At 36.5% G+C, this 20,125-nt stretch overlaps 1 protein-coding gene across 13 annotated transcripts in view; it reads left to right on the plus strand.

Annotated features, from left to right (window-relative positions):
* The window catches only part of LOC145986393 (uncharacterized), a 130,906-nt gene that overhangs the window by 24,247 nt on the left and 86,534 nt on the right, over positions 1 to 20,125 (plus strand). For all 13 annotated transcript variants that reach the window (XM_083120354.1, XM_083120352.1, XM_083120351.1 and 10 more), the window contains exons 4-5: positions 2,713 to 3,280; positions 18,514 to 18,582. In XM_083120354.1, the coding sequence (XP_082976480.1) occupies positions 2,713 to 3,280; positions 18,514 to 18,582 (637 nt within the window). The remainder of the gene's footprint in view (positions 1 to 2,712; positions 3,281 to 18,513; positions 18,583 to 20,125) is intronic.

Raw genomic sequence — 20,125 nt, forward strand, 5'->3', positions numbered from 1 at the left:
CAAAAATGTGTTAAATTTTATTTTCATTTTCAGACATTTTTGCATATTTTTTCAGCAATGTTTTGTGAAGAAAAGAAAAGTACAACATTGTAACAAATGTTAATATAGAGATATTTTAAGTTCGTAATCTGGAAATTTCAATAATTAACTACATAAACTATCAATACATCTTTTGAATCTTGCATAAGAATACTTCTTATGTGCACATAGCAAAAAATAATTACAAATTACAGGTAATTAGCTTTTGTATGAAAAAAGTGGCTGCAGGACAGGACCAGACGATGTATCAGTTGGTTCTGCGTCATCTGTACAAATTAAACAAATAAATAAATAAATAAAATAAATTTTCATTTGACATACACTATACAAAATAATAAATGGAAAAACTAAAAATACATCAGTGCATGTAGGAGAATCAAGCAAGAGGCAAGATGAATAGACCCAAAAAAATTACCTCTTCTCACTTCATTCATAAAATACTAGAGTTTGCAACACTTTATATTGTCAACAATTAACCTTTTGTGTCCCAAGTGTCTCGATCGAGACGCTGTGTCAAGGTCGTAGTTTTTACATTATAACTTTTCTATTTTTGGCTAGAATTTCTATTTTTTTTTTAATATTGTTCCTAACACATGTATTTAACAGAAATGTTTTTTTTTTTGCATTATTTTTTGTCTCATGAAAATGGAGGAGGAAAGGTGGGAAAAGGGACTTCCCTTTTGCGTCTCTTTTCAAGGTCAAATTTTTGCCGACAAAGGAAGACCGGCTTTGTTGTTCTATAGCAATGCTTTTCACTCCCTCCTGTTGACTGCATTCGAAGGAAGCTTGTTTATCAGTATCCGATGTCAAAATGAAATTTTTCCTTGAGCGCGCAAGCAGGGGCTGGTGGGGAGGGGGAAGACTGGTTGTTGAATCTGTGTTGTGAAAATGGAATTTCGAAGCACGCTGAAGGAAATCTTTGTTTTTTTAGCACAAGTGTCCACAAGTTGCAACAGAGGTTACCCTGCATTGTCTAAAAATAGAATTTCAAGCAGCTGCAAGAATTGGCGCTCATTTTTTACTGCGTTCTAGCTTTTCATCCGTGAATGTTGTGCGTAGGTGTCGTTTTTGTGCCCAAGTGCGAGGACATTTTTTTTGGGTGAAGTGACAAATTTTTAAAATAATTTTTGGGGGTTTTCTCCCTTCCCCCTCCATATATATGCCAAATTTGCATAAATTTTGCATTTTGACATTTTTTTTTCGAAGGGCGGGGGAAACACCATTTTTTTAAGAAAATTATTTTTGAAGGGATTTCCCCCCTTTCCCCCTCCATATGTACGCCGAATATGCATAAATTATATACCGTCTGAATCTGTGATTCATTCTGCGTACAACGTTATATCTTTCATATCTCTAGGGCATTTAGTTTCTGTGCTATAGTCATTTCAATGTAACTGCATTTTGAAGCTTGAATCAGTGGCATGCCGACCATTCCTTTTGGGTGTACAACTCAAGTTACATTGGTCATATGATAATAATGCAAATATTTTTGTGTTCCTTACATGTCAGCGATAATTTCTATGTGCATTTTGAACTTTTAATATGCTTTTTTTGGGAGGCCGGGGGGAGAAACCCCATTTTTTTAAAAAAAAAAATATTACAGGAGATTTCCCCCTCCATATATACGCCGAATGTGCATAAATTATATATCTTCTGAATCTGATTCATTCTGCGTACAACGGTATATCGTTCATATCTCCAGAGCAAATAGTATCTGAGCTAAAATCATTTCAAGGTACCGCTGCATTTTGAAGCTTGAATCAGTGGCGTGCCAACCATTCCTTTTGGAGGTACAACTCAAGTTACATTGGTCATATGATAATAATGCAAATATTTTTGTGTTCCTTACATGTCAGCGATCATTTCCATGTGCATGTCGACACTGTACTTTTTTCTTGAGGGGAGGGTGGGGGAACCAATTTTTTTTTCCTGAAATTTTGGAATTTTGAGAGTTAGCCCACTCCCCACCACCACATATACACCGAATTTGCATAAATTTCATATAGTCTGAATCTCTGGTTCATTCCGCGTACAACGGTATATCACTCATCTCTCTAGGGCAATTAGTCTCCGATCTACACTCATTTAATTGAAACTCTGCACTTTGTTCAAAATCGGCTTGGGCACCAAGGGCACATGTGAAAATGGCCTTGGGTTCCAAAAGGTTAATTATTACGAATATAACCTACCTTCCAAATCTTCAAATTCATCTGCATCATCAAAATCGTCGCTAACTTCAAACTCTGAATTTCCGCTATGCAGTCTGGATGTAACGACGCCATTCTAAACAATGCAACGTACAACAACCCTAACACAAACAGTCCCAGGTGCGAGATAAAAATAGCACATGAGTCACCTAGCAGTCTGAATTTCAACAGAGCGGCTTGAATGAACACGCATGAGACGAAGTACGATCATAGCCCGTAGTTAATCGGCAAAGCGATTGCATACTGCAGGACGGCTATGCCAGTCATTTGTCCACATCGACTTTTAAGTGCCCTGTGGGCTATGCCCGTCGTGAGGCCCCAATGTGTTTAAAAAATGTCATAAGTGCTTTCAAAGCTTTTCATATTATGGTGATTTTTAGGTGATAGAATGTTTAGCCCTAATGATTAGATTAGTTTTTGAGAAGGTTAATGCTGTTTCTAAGCTGCATAATGAAATTTCTTGCAGATGTCTCCTGGAATTCCACGCTCTCACCAGGGTTTTCCAGAGAAGATGGAAGAGCCCATGTTCACCCCTCCCACACCACCTCCGTTGACACCTGCAAACCAAGTCCGAAGGGTTACAAATCGTCGGGAATCAGATCAGACAGATTACGATAAGTATGATATGGCTGTGATGTCCAAGAGGCTAAAATGTGAAGATTCTTCCGCAACTTCTCAATCTGATTTTACTTCCAAATCTTCTACGCCGGCTTCAGGTAACAAAGAAGGCGAAAATAAATCTGAACTTGGCACACCTTCCCTTGAAGGTGTGAAATCTGAACCTGTTGAACTTAGTAGCTCAGCTGACATTGACAACAGCAATTCAGTGGAAGCTACTGACATCGCATCAGCACAAGTGCCAACATCTGACGATGGTGACAGTGTTCAAAGTCATCCGTACCTGCCAGTGTCTCAGGACACTACAATTCAACCAGTGTTTACCTCTGTAAGCAACTCTATAGCAGCTTCCTCATCGTTTAATTTCAGTATGGCAGCAAATAGAACCAGCATCTCTGAACCAGGAAATTTATCAGGTGAGAATGTTTCTTGTGTTCTTAAACTAAGCATTGCAATAATGTGTAAGTAATAATTTGTGTCATTGCATCCATGGGCAAACCTGTTTTTGGTTGACTCACCACAAACAGTACTGGGCTTTAGTCCTTGTATGGTTATTCCTTCATCAAATTTTTATTTAGTGTTCACAGCAGAAGTGCCGTAACTCCACTGAGGGCATGTTTGGTTAAAAGGTACAAACATGCTCTGGACAAAACAGGACAGCATTTACTGCACCAACAAGATGCTTTCTTTTGTGGAACAAATTTGTAAATTTTAGAGTAGTTTTATTTAATGCTTGAAAGTTTTTATTTCTCACTTCCAAATATATATATCCTCACACCAATGCCAAAACTTCTAATGTGCTAAGTCTACATTGAATTAAAGCATTGTAATATTCAATGTCCTGGGAAAAAGCAGATTAAATATTTGGATAAATGTTGTCACTGGTAACATGTGTACTTACAGTAGTCAGTTCACAAGAAGATCTCAAAACGAAAGGAGATGGGGTTAAGGAAAAGACTGGTTTAGTTGTAGATTTTAGGGGTAGCAGGAAGCCTTACGTTGCAGTCAATGTCCTTGTGGAAGTGCGTGGGAGTTTATTTGTGTCAAGTTACACAAAGCACTAAACGTATGTCTGCGGCAAGTTTTTTTTTCCAGTATACAGAATATTTTTGTATTGCTTATCCTGTACATTATTTAGCCTGTATTTCAAAGTAGCGAAAATATACGACTACTTGCATCACTGCATCTGTTGTAAGTTGTAACATGGCTGGCATGTGTTGGTGACTCAAGGTGTACTCCCCCAACCCTAATAGTGGAGTATCCTTTCCTACATCACTTCATTTTCATCTGGGATCTTCTCATGAGCAGTGAGCTGTACTTATGAATGATTGTTAGTCAGAAACTGCACTAGATGAAAAAGACAGAATTTGCGCATTCTGGGTTTTGGTGCAACTCCAACTTGTACTCTGAATCCTTCATTTATTTTCATTGCCATAATTAGTCAAAAGTGATCTAAATTAAACATGAAATTGAAATACATTTTGCACCCTTATAATTCAAATTATATCATTTCACGCATATCTAATTTCAGGATGTTTTGTCATGTCAGTTGTCGTTTCCATATGCTGTATATACAACAGTATTTGTAAGATGATTATACAGGGTGGCTACTCACTGGGAGTTATGCAAGATTTATTTGCTCCGGAAATTTTATGATTTCTGTAAGAATTTCTCTCTGTAAACGTGAAAAATTGCAACTTTTATTAATCCAAATCCTATTAAATTTATACATATTTATAAATGCCGTGAGGCAAGTTTCTCTCAGTTTAGCTTTTATTTTTATGGATGATGGAAAGGTCTTGAGGATGTGAAATGGCAAAACTCTGTGCCTTAAATATTTTAAATATATTCACGGTTTAATTGAATCGAATTAGAATTTTTTGGGACATTGGAATTCTCACAGACCCTTTATATTGCGAATATATTTGTGTTTTTTTGGGGGGGGTAGTAAGAGGTGGTAATATGTAAGATTCAAATAGAGAAAATATCTGCTTGTACCCCTGAAATTTTGGAAAGTAGCCTTGAAAACTGGGAATTTTACTTCAATTTTAGCATGAGTGGCCAGCCACCCTGTTACAATATTTCAGTGCTAAGACACACCATACTTTTCCACAGCTTCATGAGAGAATGAATAAATCTAAATAAAAAAACTTTTGTTGGAAATTACGTAAACTAGATGTAAATTTTCAAAGTAAGTGTTCATTTGTCATTAACCTTTAGTGGATGGCTAGCCACCCAAATTTTGCACTTACGGACAGCTGGTTGCAAAGAAAACCATCACTGCATGACAGCAGTTAACATGACATTTCTTCAAAACTACAGATACAATGGAACCTCGATTTTATGTTTTTCAGGTGACCAAGTTTGAAAATCTTAAAATGCGGAAATATGTAAATTGAAGGAAAATTTTATAACATTTTGCTATGTTTGGACCATGAAAACCGAATGCATACTGCGGGAAAATGTAAAATCTGAGAACGTAAAATTGAGGTTCCGCTGTATTCGTTTTTTTTTTCTATTTACATACATATGAAGAGATGACATACTTGAATGACAAAATAATATATTTATTATTACTATTTTTATCACACATATTTTAAAAAATATAAACTTTGTCCAAGAAAATAATTTGCAGTATGTCAAACATAATGCAGTGGATCTGTTTTAATACAGACTTGTGTAATTAATTTTTTTTGTCTCCCCTTGGGAGTTTGAATTTAAAAAATCCACTGTATATGAATGTGGTTCTTGCTGATGTCACATCTTGTGTGTGTGTGAATTACACACAATTACAGAATAATAAGCATTCTAAAAAATATTTAAAAAGAAAATTTAAAAAAAATACTGAACTTATTTTACTTAACAATTAGTGAGTATGTAAAATTTCCAAACAACGTTTCAGGAACCAACTGTTCCCTTCATCAGGTTCCTTCTTGACTAGCGAGATCCAAAGCTTGCCCAATCCTGTTAAAACTTCCATACCCACTACTATCCCTAGGTAAAACCACAAAAGTTAAAAAGACATTCTTAAAAGAACATTAAGACTTGAAAAATTAAAAGGCTCACGTCAATACACTTTCGCCCGTGAGGGATCCGGATTGCCTTCTCGCAGAATGCAGGAAGTTGTCGGATACCACTCCCCGCCCACAAATTTACCCTTCTCTCCTCCCACCAGCTTACGTCACTTCCTACTCAAGTCATGGGTTTCCCAAGCCTCGCGAATTATGTCAGGGGTGACATGAAAACCTATTTTTTTATACTCGCACTTCTCCTATCTTTTGAATATCCTAATCCAAATCTCATCGACATTCCCATTGTCCCTATTTAATTTTTTGGTCCTATCTTTGCCGATGTATGCAACCTCGTAAACATTCCTGCTAAGTTGTTTGTTTTCATTCTGAACAACCTCCTTTGCTGATGTGTTTTATGTTTACATTCAGTACACACTGTATTGTGTATTGCAAATACAGTTTCTTGTGTTAATATTTATTTGTTTCTACTTTTGGATGGTGAAGTTATGGCACAAGCCTTTTCTTCCACTTAACCATCTCTACTTGAGATTGTACAAATTGATGATAATACATGAGTTTGAGATATATGTCAGAACTAAAAATATTTTAATAAAACATAAAAAGAAAAGAAAATGAAAAATCACATGAGAAAAACACACTTTCCATTTTTTCTGCCAATTCTTGTGAATGTACTCGTAACTTGTGGCCCTTGGAAAGTAGATGGTCACATCTGGCAGAGGAAAATAATTAGATAGCAATCAACACACCACACACTTAAAACAAACATGTAGACAATTTCACCCATTAATGAAATACAAAGTCAGATGGTTGGTGAGATGGGGTTCCAGTTTAATCTAGTTTGTTGAGGAGGTATTGTTCACAAAGGAAGCTTGGCCCACACCTATCATGTGAAAATATGAGTTCAGGGCATCTTTGCCACCGTTGGAATTGAAAAATGCTGTTGAATATTCGTATGTGTACTACAAGAATCTTCCCCCCTCCCCCGGGATATGTCAATTAGGGGTCCAGCAGGAGACCCCTGTTTTTCAAAATTGTCAGAATCCTATGGTTTTTAAAATTACTTGCATAATTTCTTTTTTTTTTATTCAAAATTAGGGGATCGTCATTACGTGCAGAGCTTTCTTGCAAATTTTGTGCATCCAGCATCCGTAGGTTTGATGCCAGAGGCAAAGTTCAGGTGCTTCTTTGGTGAAAGTGACTGTTTTTCTGTAATTGAATTTTTTTGTGTGCTTTATTATTTATGGGTTCCTGACAAAACTTTGGTTGATTGTATACAGGTATACATACATACCATGAAACTTGACTGGTTTTTTTATATATTTTATTTTGGAATGTGGCATTTTGGGCCACAACAGGAGATCTCCAATTATTACAGTTTTTAAGAATTAATCCGTAATTTATACATTATCAAAGTTTGAGGATGGGGATTACATGCTCTGGAGGAGTGGTCTTTTGTTATGCTTCCCTGCAAATTTGGTGCACCCACCATTAATAGGGTCAATGCTAGAAGTGATTTTCTAAATATCTCTTCCATGAGATGGCTACACAGTTTTTCTTATACTTTTTAAATATTTTTTCTCCAAGATGCATCTACTTATTTTCAACCCAACTTGGCATGGTTGTAAGGATATACCACTGCTAAATACTACAGGCTGGTCCAAAAGTATGGAGATGCCAGAATAAATGTTGAATGACATACTGTTCTGCAAAACTAACACTGTAGGTTTGTAATAGGGGTGCGGAGCAATGTTATAGGGCATATGACAATGATGGCTGCCATACTGAATTCAACTTCAAAAATTTTAAATGGATCCATAGCTTCCGACACCTGAATTGAATAGGAAATTTTCTCATGAGTTCAATGCTATGCTTATTGTTGCTCTAACACCAACTGTGATGAAGTTCTTATAGTTTTTTTGTTGTTGTTACCCCAAAGAAGGCTAGTCAGGAACCCAAGCCCACTGACATTTAAATGATGTCCTGATGAGCTGTTAAAGCCAGTCTCGATCCCCATTTGGGCAAAACCCTGCTTAAAGTGTCTGCGGTAATGCTGGCACATGCGTCAATGATTTGTTGCTTAAGATGTTCCACATCCCAAATTTTCACTGAATACACGATGGTCTTGACATGTCCCGACAGGTAGAAATCGAGTGGAGTGAGGTCTAGGGAACGGGGTGGCCACTCCACAGCACCTCACCGACCAATCCAATTGTTGCAAAACTGGACATCCAGGTACTGATGAACACAATTTCCGTAATGAGGAGGAGCACCGTCATGTTGGTAAAATACAGGGAATGACCCAAGTCTCGGACAACAGAGAAGGCAAGATTTCCTCTTCCAGCGTTTTGCGATACTCCACTGCCATTAAGGCCCCTTTGATGAAGAAAGGGCCCACAAAATGAGTCCACCACACCACCATCTTTCCGTGAACACCTGCAGAGGAATCATACCAGTGTAGGTTTCTGTCTGACCAATATCTGACATTCTGCTTATTCATCTTGCCCGACACATAAAGATTGCCTTATCAGTGAAGCACACTTCTAAGGGGAAATGGGATTTTGCCTTATTCTCTCTATGGCCCATTCCACAAATTCCACACCGATCATGAGAATCTTCTGATAGGTGATGAATATGTTGCAGCTTATAGGGGTGCCACTTAGGCACATTCAAAATCCACATAATCAGAGGATCAACCACAAAATTTTATCTGGGCAGGGGGAAATTACCAGGATAAACGTACCAATAATAATAATGTTAATAATAATATTATAACATTATTATTATTATTGATTTGCTTTATTTTACTTTGCTTCTTGTGCCACTTTTGGATATTTTTGTGAAGATAGGGATGAGTGATGATATTGATGAACAGACACTCACAAACATCCATGCCCAAGCTGGGATTTGAACCAGGGACCAACGTTATTATTATTATTAGTAGTAGTATCAAAGACGTTATTACATTCGTAAATTATGCAAATAGGGTGTAGAAGTTGGTGCTAAAGCATTTGTGTTTGTACAAACAATTTGAATTATTTTTTTGAAATCGTTCAATTTCACAATAATAATGGTAAACAAGCACACAAACTACATATTTTTGAAAGACAGAAAATGCTTAATGAATGCATTCCAAATATATATATTTTTTTTACATTAACTTGTATAACTTTCATGCATGATATACGTATGTTTCACATGTATTATAGGCAACATTGACCGACATGGACACTAAATTGTGTACATATTCAAGTTTTCTTTAATACATATTATATATAACGTACATATATTATTTAATTACCTTACACAACCTATTCATCCATCTCACAATAAACCAACAGCAAAAAATACATAAATTGTCTCTCAAATGTGCACGTTCCCTCCCTTTCCTCAAAACAATTGTTCATACATTTAAAACTAAATCAATTAAGAAAAATCTTATTTCTCTGTCTGAAAATTTACAATGCATTGTAGAGAACAATGAAAGTTTGCAGGCTGTAATCAATATTGATTTAATAGGGCGCAAATAATTTCAAGGGACGCCAATGCATTCTCTCTTTTACATCTTTTGTGCCTCCCCGATGGTGTAGTAGTAACATTGTCGCCTTGTGATCAAGGGGTGCCACATTCAATACCTGGTGGAGACACGTTGGTTTGGATCAAACTTTAAACTGTAGGACCGGTCCCGATTAGCCTTTCTGTGCGTAAAGTGGACTCAAACCAATCAATCAATCTTACTACTTATTTTCATTTTAATTGTTCGGTGCCCAGGGCTGACTGACTCCCTCGGCTCCCTAGCTACGGTTCTGAACTTGGTAAGACTAAGAAAAGGAGGAATTTCGAGCGAAACAAGCAAGTTGTCCCCTGCAGGTACACCTGGCTTTCAATGTTTGCCCACCCTAGAACTCATTTCAGTCCTATAAGGGGTCTGTGAGAATTCTACTGTCCCAAAAAATTCTTATTCGATTCATCTAATTTCCCTTGTGGTTGCGCCACTGCACATAATAGACATGCATCTGACGCCACTTTCCTTTCCACGAGTGCTTCATTTCGGACTCTTGCAGAATGCAGCCAACACTGCTGTGGATGTAGCTTCATCCGTCGATGTGGGAGGCCTGGCTGATTTGGGTTTATCATCCACAAACGTGGCCTATTTGGATTGCTGTTGAAATCATTTGCAATTACCCTCGTGCTGCGCTTGCCTGAGGTCAGCATGATCTCAATGCATTCTGGCTGCATCAAAGCCATGCTGTGTTACATCACCTGCAACGATAAAGCAAACAGAGACATTAATAACTTCATCACGGTTTGCGCTAGAGCAAGAATAAGCATACCATCGAACTCATGAGAAAATTTCATATTCATTTGAAGTGTCGCAAGCTATGGTTTCCATTTAAAATTTTGAACTTGAATTCAAGATTGCGGTCATCGTCTTCATATATACCCTATAGTACCCCTCCCCCCTATTACAAACCTACAGTGTTAGTTCTGCAGACCAGTATGCCATTCACATTTAATTCGGTTATCTCCATACTTATGGAGCACCCTATACAGGGTGGCTACTCACCGGGAATTCCTTGAATTCTGGGAATTATGCATGAATTCTACTTGAATTTTTGTCCGCAGACGTGAAGAATTACAACTTTTATTAATCCAAATCATATTCAAATTATACATGTATTTATAAATGCTCTGAGGCAAGTTTTTCAAAGTTGAGCTTTAATTTTTATCTAGGTAGGCAACGAAAGCTGTGTGAAAAATAAAACCATTCTCTCAACCCGTTTACTTTGTTACTGTCCTTTCCAGAACAATCTGACATATGAAAGATTATTGCAAGATATCTTGAGGTTGATTAGGTAAATTTGAGTTTGACAATTAACAATTTTTTGTAGATTAGTACATCTCGTAATATCTGTGACTTGTGTTTGTAGATGTATTTCGAGACTGATTATGTGGAATTTTAAACAGTGGCGCAACCACAGGGGACAGGGGGCATTGCCTCCCAACCTTGGACGGAAATGAGTTCTAGGGGCAAACATTGACAGCCAAGTGAATCTGCAGGGGGGCAACTACCACCCACAACTTCACATTTTATGCAAATAAAAATACTTTTGTAAAATTTTCTTGCTTGCATCGCTCACGATTCCTACTTTTCTTAGTCTTATCAAGTTCATAACCATAGCTAGGGGTTGTCGGGAGTCGGCCTTGGGCGCTCAACGATCTAAATGAAAAAAGTTTTAAATTTTTTTGATTAATTTGTGGTTTTAAGTCCACTTATGCACAGAAAGGTTAATCGGGACTGGACCTACAGTTTAAAGTGGGATCCGAAAAAGAAATGTGCCATGTCTCTCCACCGGGTATCGAACCCTGGACCCATTGGTCAAAAGGCAACGATGTTACCACTACACCATCGGGGAGGCACAAAAGTTGTAAAAGAGAGAATGCATTGGCATGCCATTAAATTATTTGCACTCTATTAAATCAATATTGATTTCAGCCTGCAAAGAATTGGATCCAAAAATTTTGTTGCTCCCTTCGCTCGCAACCTATGGTTGTTTTCTGTAATGTATTGTATTGTAAATTACCAGACAGAGAAATAAGACTTGTCTTAATTGATTTTCTTTTAAATATATAAACAATTTTTTTGAGGAAAGGGAGCTTGCACATTTGAGAGACAATTTATGTAATTTTTGCTGTTGGTTTATTGCGAGCTGGATGAATTGGTTGTGTAATGTATTTAAATAATATATTCTGTATATAATATGTATTAAAGAAACTTTGAATACGTAAACAATTTAGTGTCCACATCGCTCCATGTTGCATATATGTTGTACATGAGCATATACATATATCGCTCATGAAAGATATACATGATAATGTAAAAAAAGAATTATATTTGGAATGCATTTATCAAGCATATTCTGTCTCAAAAATAGTTTACGTGCTTGTTTTCCATTATTAATGTGAAATTGAACGTGTTGAAAAAATAATTCAAATAGTTTGTTCGAACACAAATGCTTTAGCACCAACTTCTCCTCCCACTTTTTGCTTAATTTACAAGGATAATAAGGTCTTGATACTACTACTACTACTACTACTACTACTACTACTACTACTACTACCACCACCACCACCACCACAACAACAACAACAACAACACCACTACTACTACTACAACCACCACCACCACCACTACTACTACAACCACCACCACTACTACTACTACTACTACAACAACCACCACCACCACTACTACTACTACTACAACAACAACCACCACTACTACTACTACAACAACCACCACTACTACTACTACAACAACCACCACCACCACTACTACAACCACCACTACTACTACAACCACCACTACTACTACCACCACTACTACTACTACCACCACCACCAACAACAACAACAACCACCACCACCACTACTACTACTACCACCACTACTACTACTACCACCACTACTACCACTACTACAACCACCACCACCACCACTACTACTACCACCACTACTACTACTACCACCACTACTACTACTACTACCACCACTACTACTACTACTACTACTACTACAACCACCACTACCACCAATAATAATAATAATAATAATGTTGGTTCTGGGTTCGAATCCTTGCTTGGACATGGATGTTTGTTCAATTCATCAATTTCATATCATCACTCATCCCCATCTTTGCAAATTAGCCAAAAGTGGCACAAGAAGCGAAGCAAAATAAAGTAAATCAATAATAATAATCATAATGTTATAATAATATTATTAACACTATTATTATTAGTACGTTTATTCTGGTACTTGCCCCTCCCCCCAGACAATAATTCGTGGTTGCACCTCTGATTGTAAATAGAAACTCAGCACCTTAAATTAAATATTTTAATTATATTACATATACCGTTTAATGGAGTCAGAAATTTTGGATGTTCGAATCACATAGACCCTTTATATTATTAATATATTTGAGTGTGGATGTTGAGAGCTGGTAATATGTAAGGTTGAAATAAAGAAAACATCTGTTTGAATTTTTGGAAAGTTCTCCTTGAAAACCGGGAATTATACTTGAATTTTATCATGGTCCTAGAGTAGCCACCCTGCTATACATTTTTCGTTGGCTTTGATGTATTGTGGTGGCCACATAGGCGTACTGAAATAAATTTATTTTTGTGTAAACTTTTGATTCTCTTCTTTGTTTTTTAACTATAGTTATTGGGAGGTAAATTGTATAAACTTCACAACCACCAAGAGGCATTTTATTAAAGACACTAAAAAAAAAACAGTTTCATCTCTATGGAAATTAGTTCTCCTGTTAAGATTGTTTTTATACATCATGACAAGTTTAAAAAGTGTGCATCAGTCATTACATACAAAATCAACACAGCCCACAACCTGACCATCTCCGATTTTAATGAAATTGGGTATGCATTGAACTTAGCAACCGTGAAAATTTTGATTCTCATTTGTCTTGTAACTGTAAAATTAATTGGAGTGGAGTTACAGCACATTTAGTACAGCTAAACGAGCTCAGGATGAAACAATTTCTACAAACTTCGACCTTGAATAATTTTACAAGTACAAGACAAACGAGACTCAAAATTTTTCAGTTACTAAGTTCCATGCATAGTTTCAACTCCCCAAATTTCATGAAAATCTTGAGATGTTCGGGTTGAAAAGTGCACATATCTGTGTTGATTTGGCATGGAATAACTCACATGTGAAAAGTTTCCATCCTGAGATGCTTATGCATGGGAGAGGCTCTTGTCTGCTAACGTTAAGGAAGAAAATAATAAATGGTTATTGCTTGTACACATATTATACAACCACATGCACTTCTGTGTTGTAACAATTATTTTGAAGGTCAATGGTATTGTTACAATCCAGAAGTGTTGGTTACTCTACACACCAAATTTATGTCTATGTAATCACCTTTATTTCCGATACACTTTGGTACAGAATTTTTGTATACCCTCTGCACAAAAATCTGCTATACGTTTTCCGTGCTTAGAAGGGACTGCACTGTAAACACAAGAGCAAAGGTATTACTCCGCCAGGCTTCAGCGATTGGATGATCGCAAAGCTTCTGCTGCTTCCACCACGTGTGAGAGAAAGTTGGCGCTAAGCAATGTTACAAGCTACGAGAAATTAAATAAAAAGGAAAACTATAACTATTCACAAGATAAGCTGAACTTCTGTACTTAAGAATTTAATTTGAAGATATAAAAGTGTTTTACTTGCCTAAGCAGAGACAGAAAGTCAATTCCTTCCATAGATTCCTCCCCTTCACTGCTGATGCCGCCGCTACTGCTATCAGCTGGATTGATAACAAGTCGGTCCACAACCGTGTCGCACATGTAATCTGATTCCCAGAAGCGTTCCTCTTCTTTCTCCACATGGCGTATAAACGATTTCCACATTTCAGCAGTTACCAGCCTAATACCATCATGAAGCAAAGTTCTGACGTCACTCAATTTGAATGTTTTATTGTTCCGAGCAACATGACCCTTTACCTGGCTCTAAACATGCTCTATAGGATTCAGGACACAATGATAAGGGGAGAGCCTTCCTGCTCAGCCATTGAATCCACAACAAACTTATCATAAACATGGTGAATGTTAGCCTCTTTTATCTCGTTTATGAGTTCATCTTTCACCATGTTTGGCCGGCGTTCGATACCTTTTGCATCCATCCATTCAATAATATCATTTTTAAGCCACTGCTTGTTAGGAATACGTTCCAACTTAACACGGTGATAGGATGCATTATCTAATATGATCACACTGTTCTGTGAAAGGAAAGGTAAAATTTTCTTTAACCAGTTTCTAAAAATGTCACCCGTCATTTCTTCATGGTAATCTACAGGTTTTTTAGATTCCATAATGAATTCCCCACCCTCTAAAAATCTATCTTCACTTCCAATATATGCAACACAATAAGGCGTCTGCCTTTGCCGGTCGGGTTTCTTAGCCCTGTGGTTAATCCTGAGAGGTAAGCCTGTTTATTAGATTTTACGGCAGAATCTACCCACACCTTAGAAACAGTATGACCTTCATTCACCCACGTTTCAAGGAAATACAACTTTCGCCCCTCCCACCTGTATTCGCGTATTTTCCTCAGGTAGTTCCAGCGCCACAACAATATGTCTTCTCGGTCAACAATATTATTTTTTCTGTTGCGTTGCACAAACTCGAAGCCGATTTCTTTCAGAAGTGTGTGGAAACTTGTTTTCTTAAGGTTCGGCAGATCCGGATCACTATTCATACTCACCAACACTTTATTTATTGTTGGCGTTTCGTTCCTCTCAAAAAAGTGATGAATCTTACGACGGATGGCACTTCTCGCAAACTCATCGCACTGAACTTGTAACACAGGCTTTTGACGTTGACGCTTTTTACCTGGTGATGTTAAAATGCCCTTATTTAGAACCTCACTGCGAGCAGATTTTATACTCTTAACAGACACACCAGTAAACTCAGATGTAAATTTCATCACATCCTGGATAACCATAGTTGGATATTTCTCGCAAAACTTTGCGAACACATTCAATACAATTTGTTTCTCGGTGCTTTTCAACGGTTTCCCGCTGCAAAGTTTAACGTAGCCAACGCAAACATCCATCTTGCACAAACTGTAATTCCCTCCCACCTGCCCAGCCTTTACGCATGCATGTTGTACCCAGAGTAAAAATTGTCACGTCTTGTGTATTTATGACAACCTGGAATTCATTTACATACTAAATATTGGTTATGATAATTCTAGAGTACGATAATTACAATTGTGTTGAAGGAATGTTCTATTTTTGCAAGTTAGAAAGTGGACTATATTTTGTTGCATGTGGCAGGGTCTGTTGTTCAAGCAGACTCAACGAGAAGTGTTGCCAATCAGCCTATTCTTTTGCTAAAATTAGCTGTTTTGAACTTTCTGGCCCTGCATTGGTGACAGTAATGGCTTTCAGATATTTGCACAGTAGTATCATACTTATTTGACTTCATTCAAAAATAGACACGGAAGTGACCAATTTTTCGTTTGTTTATTTATTTTCTTTTAACAGCAGTGTTAATCCTTGTGGTATTGTTGCAGATGTTCCTATTCGAACGTTCTCTATGTCGCTGTTTGCAAATATGATGCTAGATTTTCAAATTTTTGAAAAATGGAAGAAATATAGTGGCTGAACTTCCATTTCGTTGGTAATTATCGATTCGTCATACCTCTTACGATTTTTGAGTAAATTAGACGAAATTCTGCACATCTATTCTCTACGTCCATTGCAAGACAGGGTCGACTTCATCTTTTGATAGCATAAAAAAAGAAAATCGCGGATCCACGATATTGGATTTTTTTTCAAATTCTCTTACAATTTTTGTCCAATTTGCGTGAAATTTCGAAAACTCTAAAAATGTATGCAAAACTACTCTAGTTATGTGAATATGTTTATACTACATATATATATTTAATAAACCTACGGATATACATAGATAACACTCTGAAAGAACTGGCCATTCAAAAAAAATGGCTTTTATTGTGAGGGAAGTGAGGAGGAAAATTTGTATTCTTTATTCTATGAAAACTAGCAACAAATAGGGTATGACATGTGAATAGTTTTCCTGTGTTTTGTTTCTTGAACATTTTATCAAAAAAGAAAATGCATGCCTTTTGCTATGCATAGTATTTTGTTGAAAGTAACATGTGGGTAATTTAACATGCAAATGTTTGTAAAATGATGAGAAAATTAAACTGAGCATTTCCCCCATTTTTTTTCATGTTTATTTCAATGTTATTAAATAAAATGTAATAAACAATTGCTTGAGTTAATAATAAAAGTAAGTGTAACCCAACAGGAATTGAACCCAGAACCTTCAGCACATGAAATTCATAAGGTGGTTCATAAGCTACCACCTGGCCACCGTGTACTTGGCAGTTGGATAATATATTTGCCTCATGAGGCACAGTTAGAAATCTTTGATAGGTTGGAGTGCTTTTTCGTGAGATGGCTGGCTAGTGTGTGCTAGTACCTACAGGATATATTACTACTACACGAAGTTTCATCCAAAACTACCCTCATATTAGAACCAGACCTAATTGTTGTAGAAACATGAAATGTGTTTTTTGGGAATGACAGGGTTTTTAATGGAGATAAAATTTGTACATTTTATGTCCCAAAAACAAAAGTTAATGGAAGAAGTAGTAGAAGAAGAATGTAGCAGTACATTCTTACAACCATGCAAAGTTTATTTTGAAATCAGACTGATACTTCTTGGGGGAAGAAATAAAAAAGTAATGATTTATAAGAGCATCAGTGCTGCCAGCTTGTGGAAAGATTCCAGAAGTTCGCTTCTAGCATACCCGTTCCCCAATTTTGAAGAACTGGAAATTCCACAACATTTTCGAGAGCCATAATTTTTGGGAAATTTTGGTAATTCGGCATTTCCCACTTGACCCTGAATTTTCTCATGTTGTGAAATGTTCTTTCGTTCTCATTATTACATGTAAGTTATATACATCAGCAAAAAGAGGCGTTGCCGAGTTATACCCAATTTTATAAGATCTATCTCACAATACTGTGTTGGAAAACAGATATTTCCATATTGTGTTTGTTAATAATAGTAACAATGGATATATTGTTTTGTAATTTGAGTGTGTCATACCTTCGTATGTATACAAATGAACAAAAAAGACAACCGAAATATATATGTAGTTTTGAAGAATGTAGAAATGCTGCCACGTTGAGGTGGTAAGTAGGGTATCTGTAAGTATCGGTTTAATTTTCTTTGCCGATACCAATGATCTTTAATGGCTAGAAGAGCACCCAAGAGAAACAACTCATTTGTCAAGTTTTGTCCTTTTCAAAGTTTCGTTCACCCTTCCTTGTGACTGAGGGGTCCAACACAGGGATTCCGTGTAGATTTCCGAGAAATGCTGTACCCTTCTGGGAAGCATACAACAAGATCAAAGACAGGACTAACGTGAAAGTACTGTGCCCAAATGTGACATTGGAGGCATGTAACTGCCTCTTGGTCAACGATATGTGGAAATAAACCATTCATTGCCAAACTAGTGGAGCAAGAATGTGGAAGTTTTCAAAACCAGCATTATTATCATGCTGGGCTGATTTGCAAATTACTTTAAAAACTACTTTTTTTTTTCTTCTGCATCCTCTGGTTCCAGAAAGAAGTTCACATAAAATGTCACAAGACATTTTAAAGTGCTATAATGCTACATGAAATTTGGGATCTACTTAATGGCATTAATTGAATGTGATCAGTAACTAGCCTTTGTTATATACTGCAATTATACAAGTATCGGCACCAGTATTGGTTGGAATCAGTCAGGGTATTTGTATCGGCAAATGGTGGTATTGGCTCAGCCCAAGTGGTAAACATAGCTACCATTCAGCATCTAAAATTTAATAAATGAAGATCCAATTTCATGCATGGTGCGATTATTTTAATGCTAAAAAAGTCTCAGAATTTATGGTACTTTTGTCCATGCAACAAACATCTCGGTGTCTCTCTCATATTTTCTTATTACAATAAACGAATAATACTACTTATGTAAAATACAGACTATATAGGAACGATTATTGCTCATAATTTTTGTCTTTCTTTCAGGGATCAATAATCAGAATATACTAGGGAACTCTTCAGGTCCAGATGGCTCTGCTGGGACTTCCGGGCAAGGTAAGAAATACATTTTGTTTTTAATTGTTGCGATGAGGAAAATCATAGTTGTGGAAGTTGCAGCGTTCGCATCATGGATTAATTTCAAATACTGTTCTAGCATATATTACAAATTTTAAAAGAATTTATGATAAAATTCTGAATAGCTCTTTCTTTTGTTTAACACAAGAATGAGGACGATTAAAACCTTGAGAATAACTGTAAGAATGCAGTACTTGATATTGCAAGGAAGTAGAATGTATCATGTAAATACTCCTCTATGTAAATATTTCAAGTTGCCACTTTCATTGACTGGAAAGCGATCTTCTTTGATGGTGAGAGGAAATCATAAAGTAGTTTGCTAATTTCTTACTTGGTGTTTTACTGGCCATGAATATATATAATTTTAAATGGTAAAGCTCCCCCTTGCACATAGCACTGTTGTCATGAAGGCACATTTAGGGGATCTGGGGATAGGGTCCCACATATTCTTCACCTTTGCCATTTTGGAGGTGATGTGATCAGCACCATGCTCTGGCCACCTTTTGTAATTTTAACATTCAAAATATAAAGTAGAGTATGGTAAAGTACTCTGATATTTGACTTCTGAAAAGTTATTGCAAAGTTCCTACTCATTTATTTTTTGTACAAAAAATGCACTTGCCTAACATTGAAGGGATAGGATAAGTAGAGATTAAAATATTTTATATCTAACAAATGTCCCCAATCTTTTGACAGAAATGGCATTGTATCACTCAATTTTATGAACATAAAAAAGTGATGGACAGTTTTTTTTGACAATGTGGTTTATAGACTTGAAGAATTTGCAATGAACTGCAAATTCTGTTAATTTTATGTAATCATTATCAAATTTCAAAATAATGTTTACACATTTCACACATTGGTATTTTATTTTTTAATTGAGATATAATTTGGTGAGTAAGTTTTCATTTTGATATTAGGTTTCAACTTTGGCAACTAAGTTTAATCATTAGGAGCTAAAAGGCAGCTAAGTGTCCAGGTCTATTTGATGAAAACTGTTTTAAAATTAGAGCAAAGAATATAAAACAGAGAATGCATACAAGGTGTGACAATAAAGTTTACGGACTGGTGCTATAAATACCCACAGCCAACAGAGAGAGGGAAATTTTAGTTTTTATTCCACAAAATGATCCTTCATGCAACTCATATATTTTTGATGTACAGCTTTTGTTACTAGAGTGCTGCTGCTGCAAGAGTTTTTCACTCAAATGCCCAATAGTTTGCATGGATGATGCTCAACCTGGCAAAACAAGCCTTGTAGTACACATATAACTGTCATTTGTCTGTGGTATTGGGGCCTAAAATAATGGATTGTAAAGTGAAAAAAAATAAAAATTAAATAAATTGTGAAATTGAAACCTAAGTGGACGTACTCATGTTAAAATGTAATTGAGTCAATCTTACCAATACAGTGATATGTGAAAATGATAAAGTAGGGGATTAGTAGTAACAACCTCTTTTGTAGCCAGAAGCTGCTTAACAATGATCGTCTTGTGACATGGACCATTGTTTTGTGAAAAGG

This window comes from Lepisma saccharinum, chromosome 4 (assembly GCF_977018435.1).
Source record: "Lepisma saccharinum chromosome 4, izLepSacc3.1, whole genome shotgun sequence".
Taxonomy (NCBI): Eukaryota; Metazoa; Arthropoda; class Insecta; order Zygentoma; family Lepismatidae; genus Lepisma; species Lepisma saccharinum.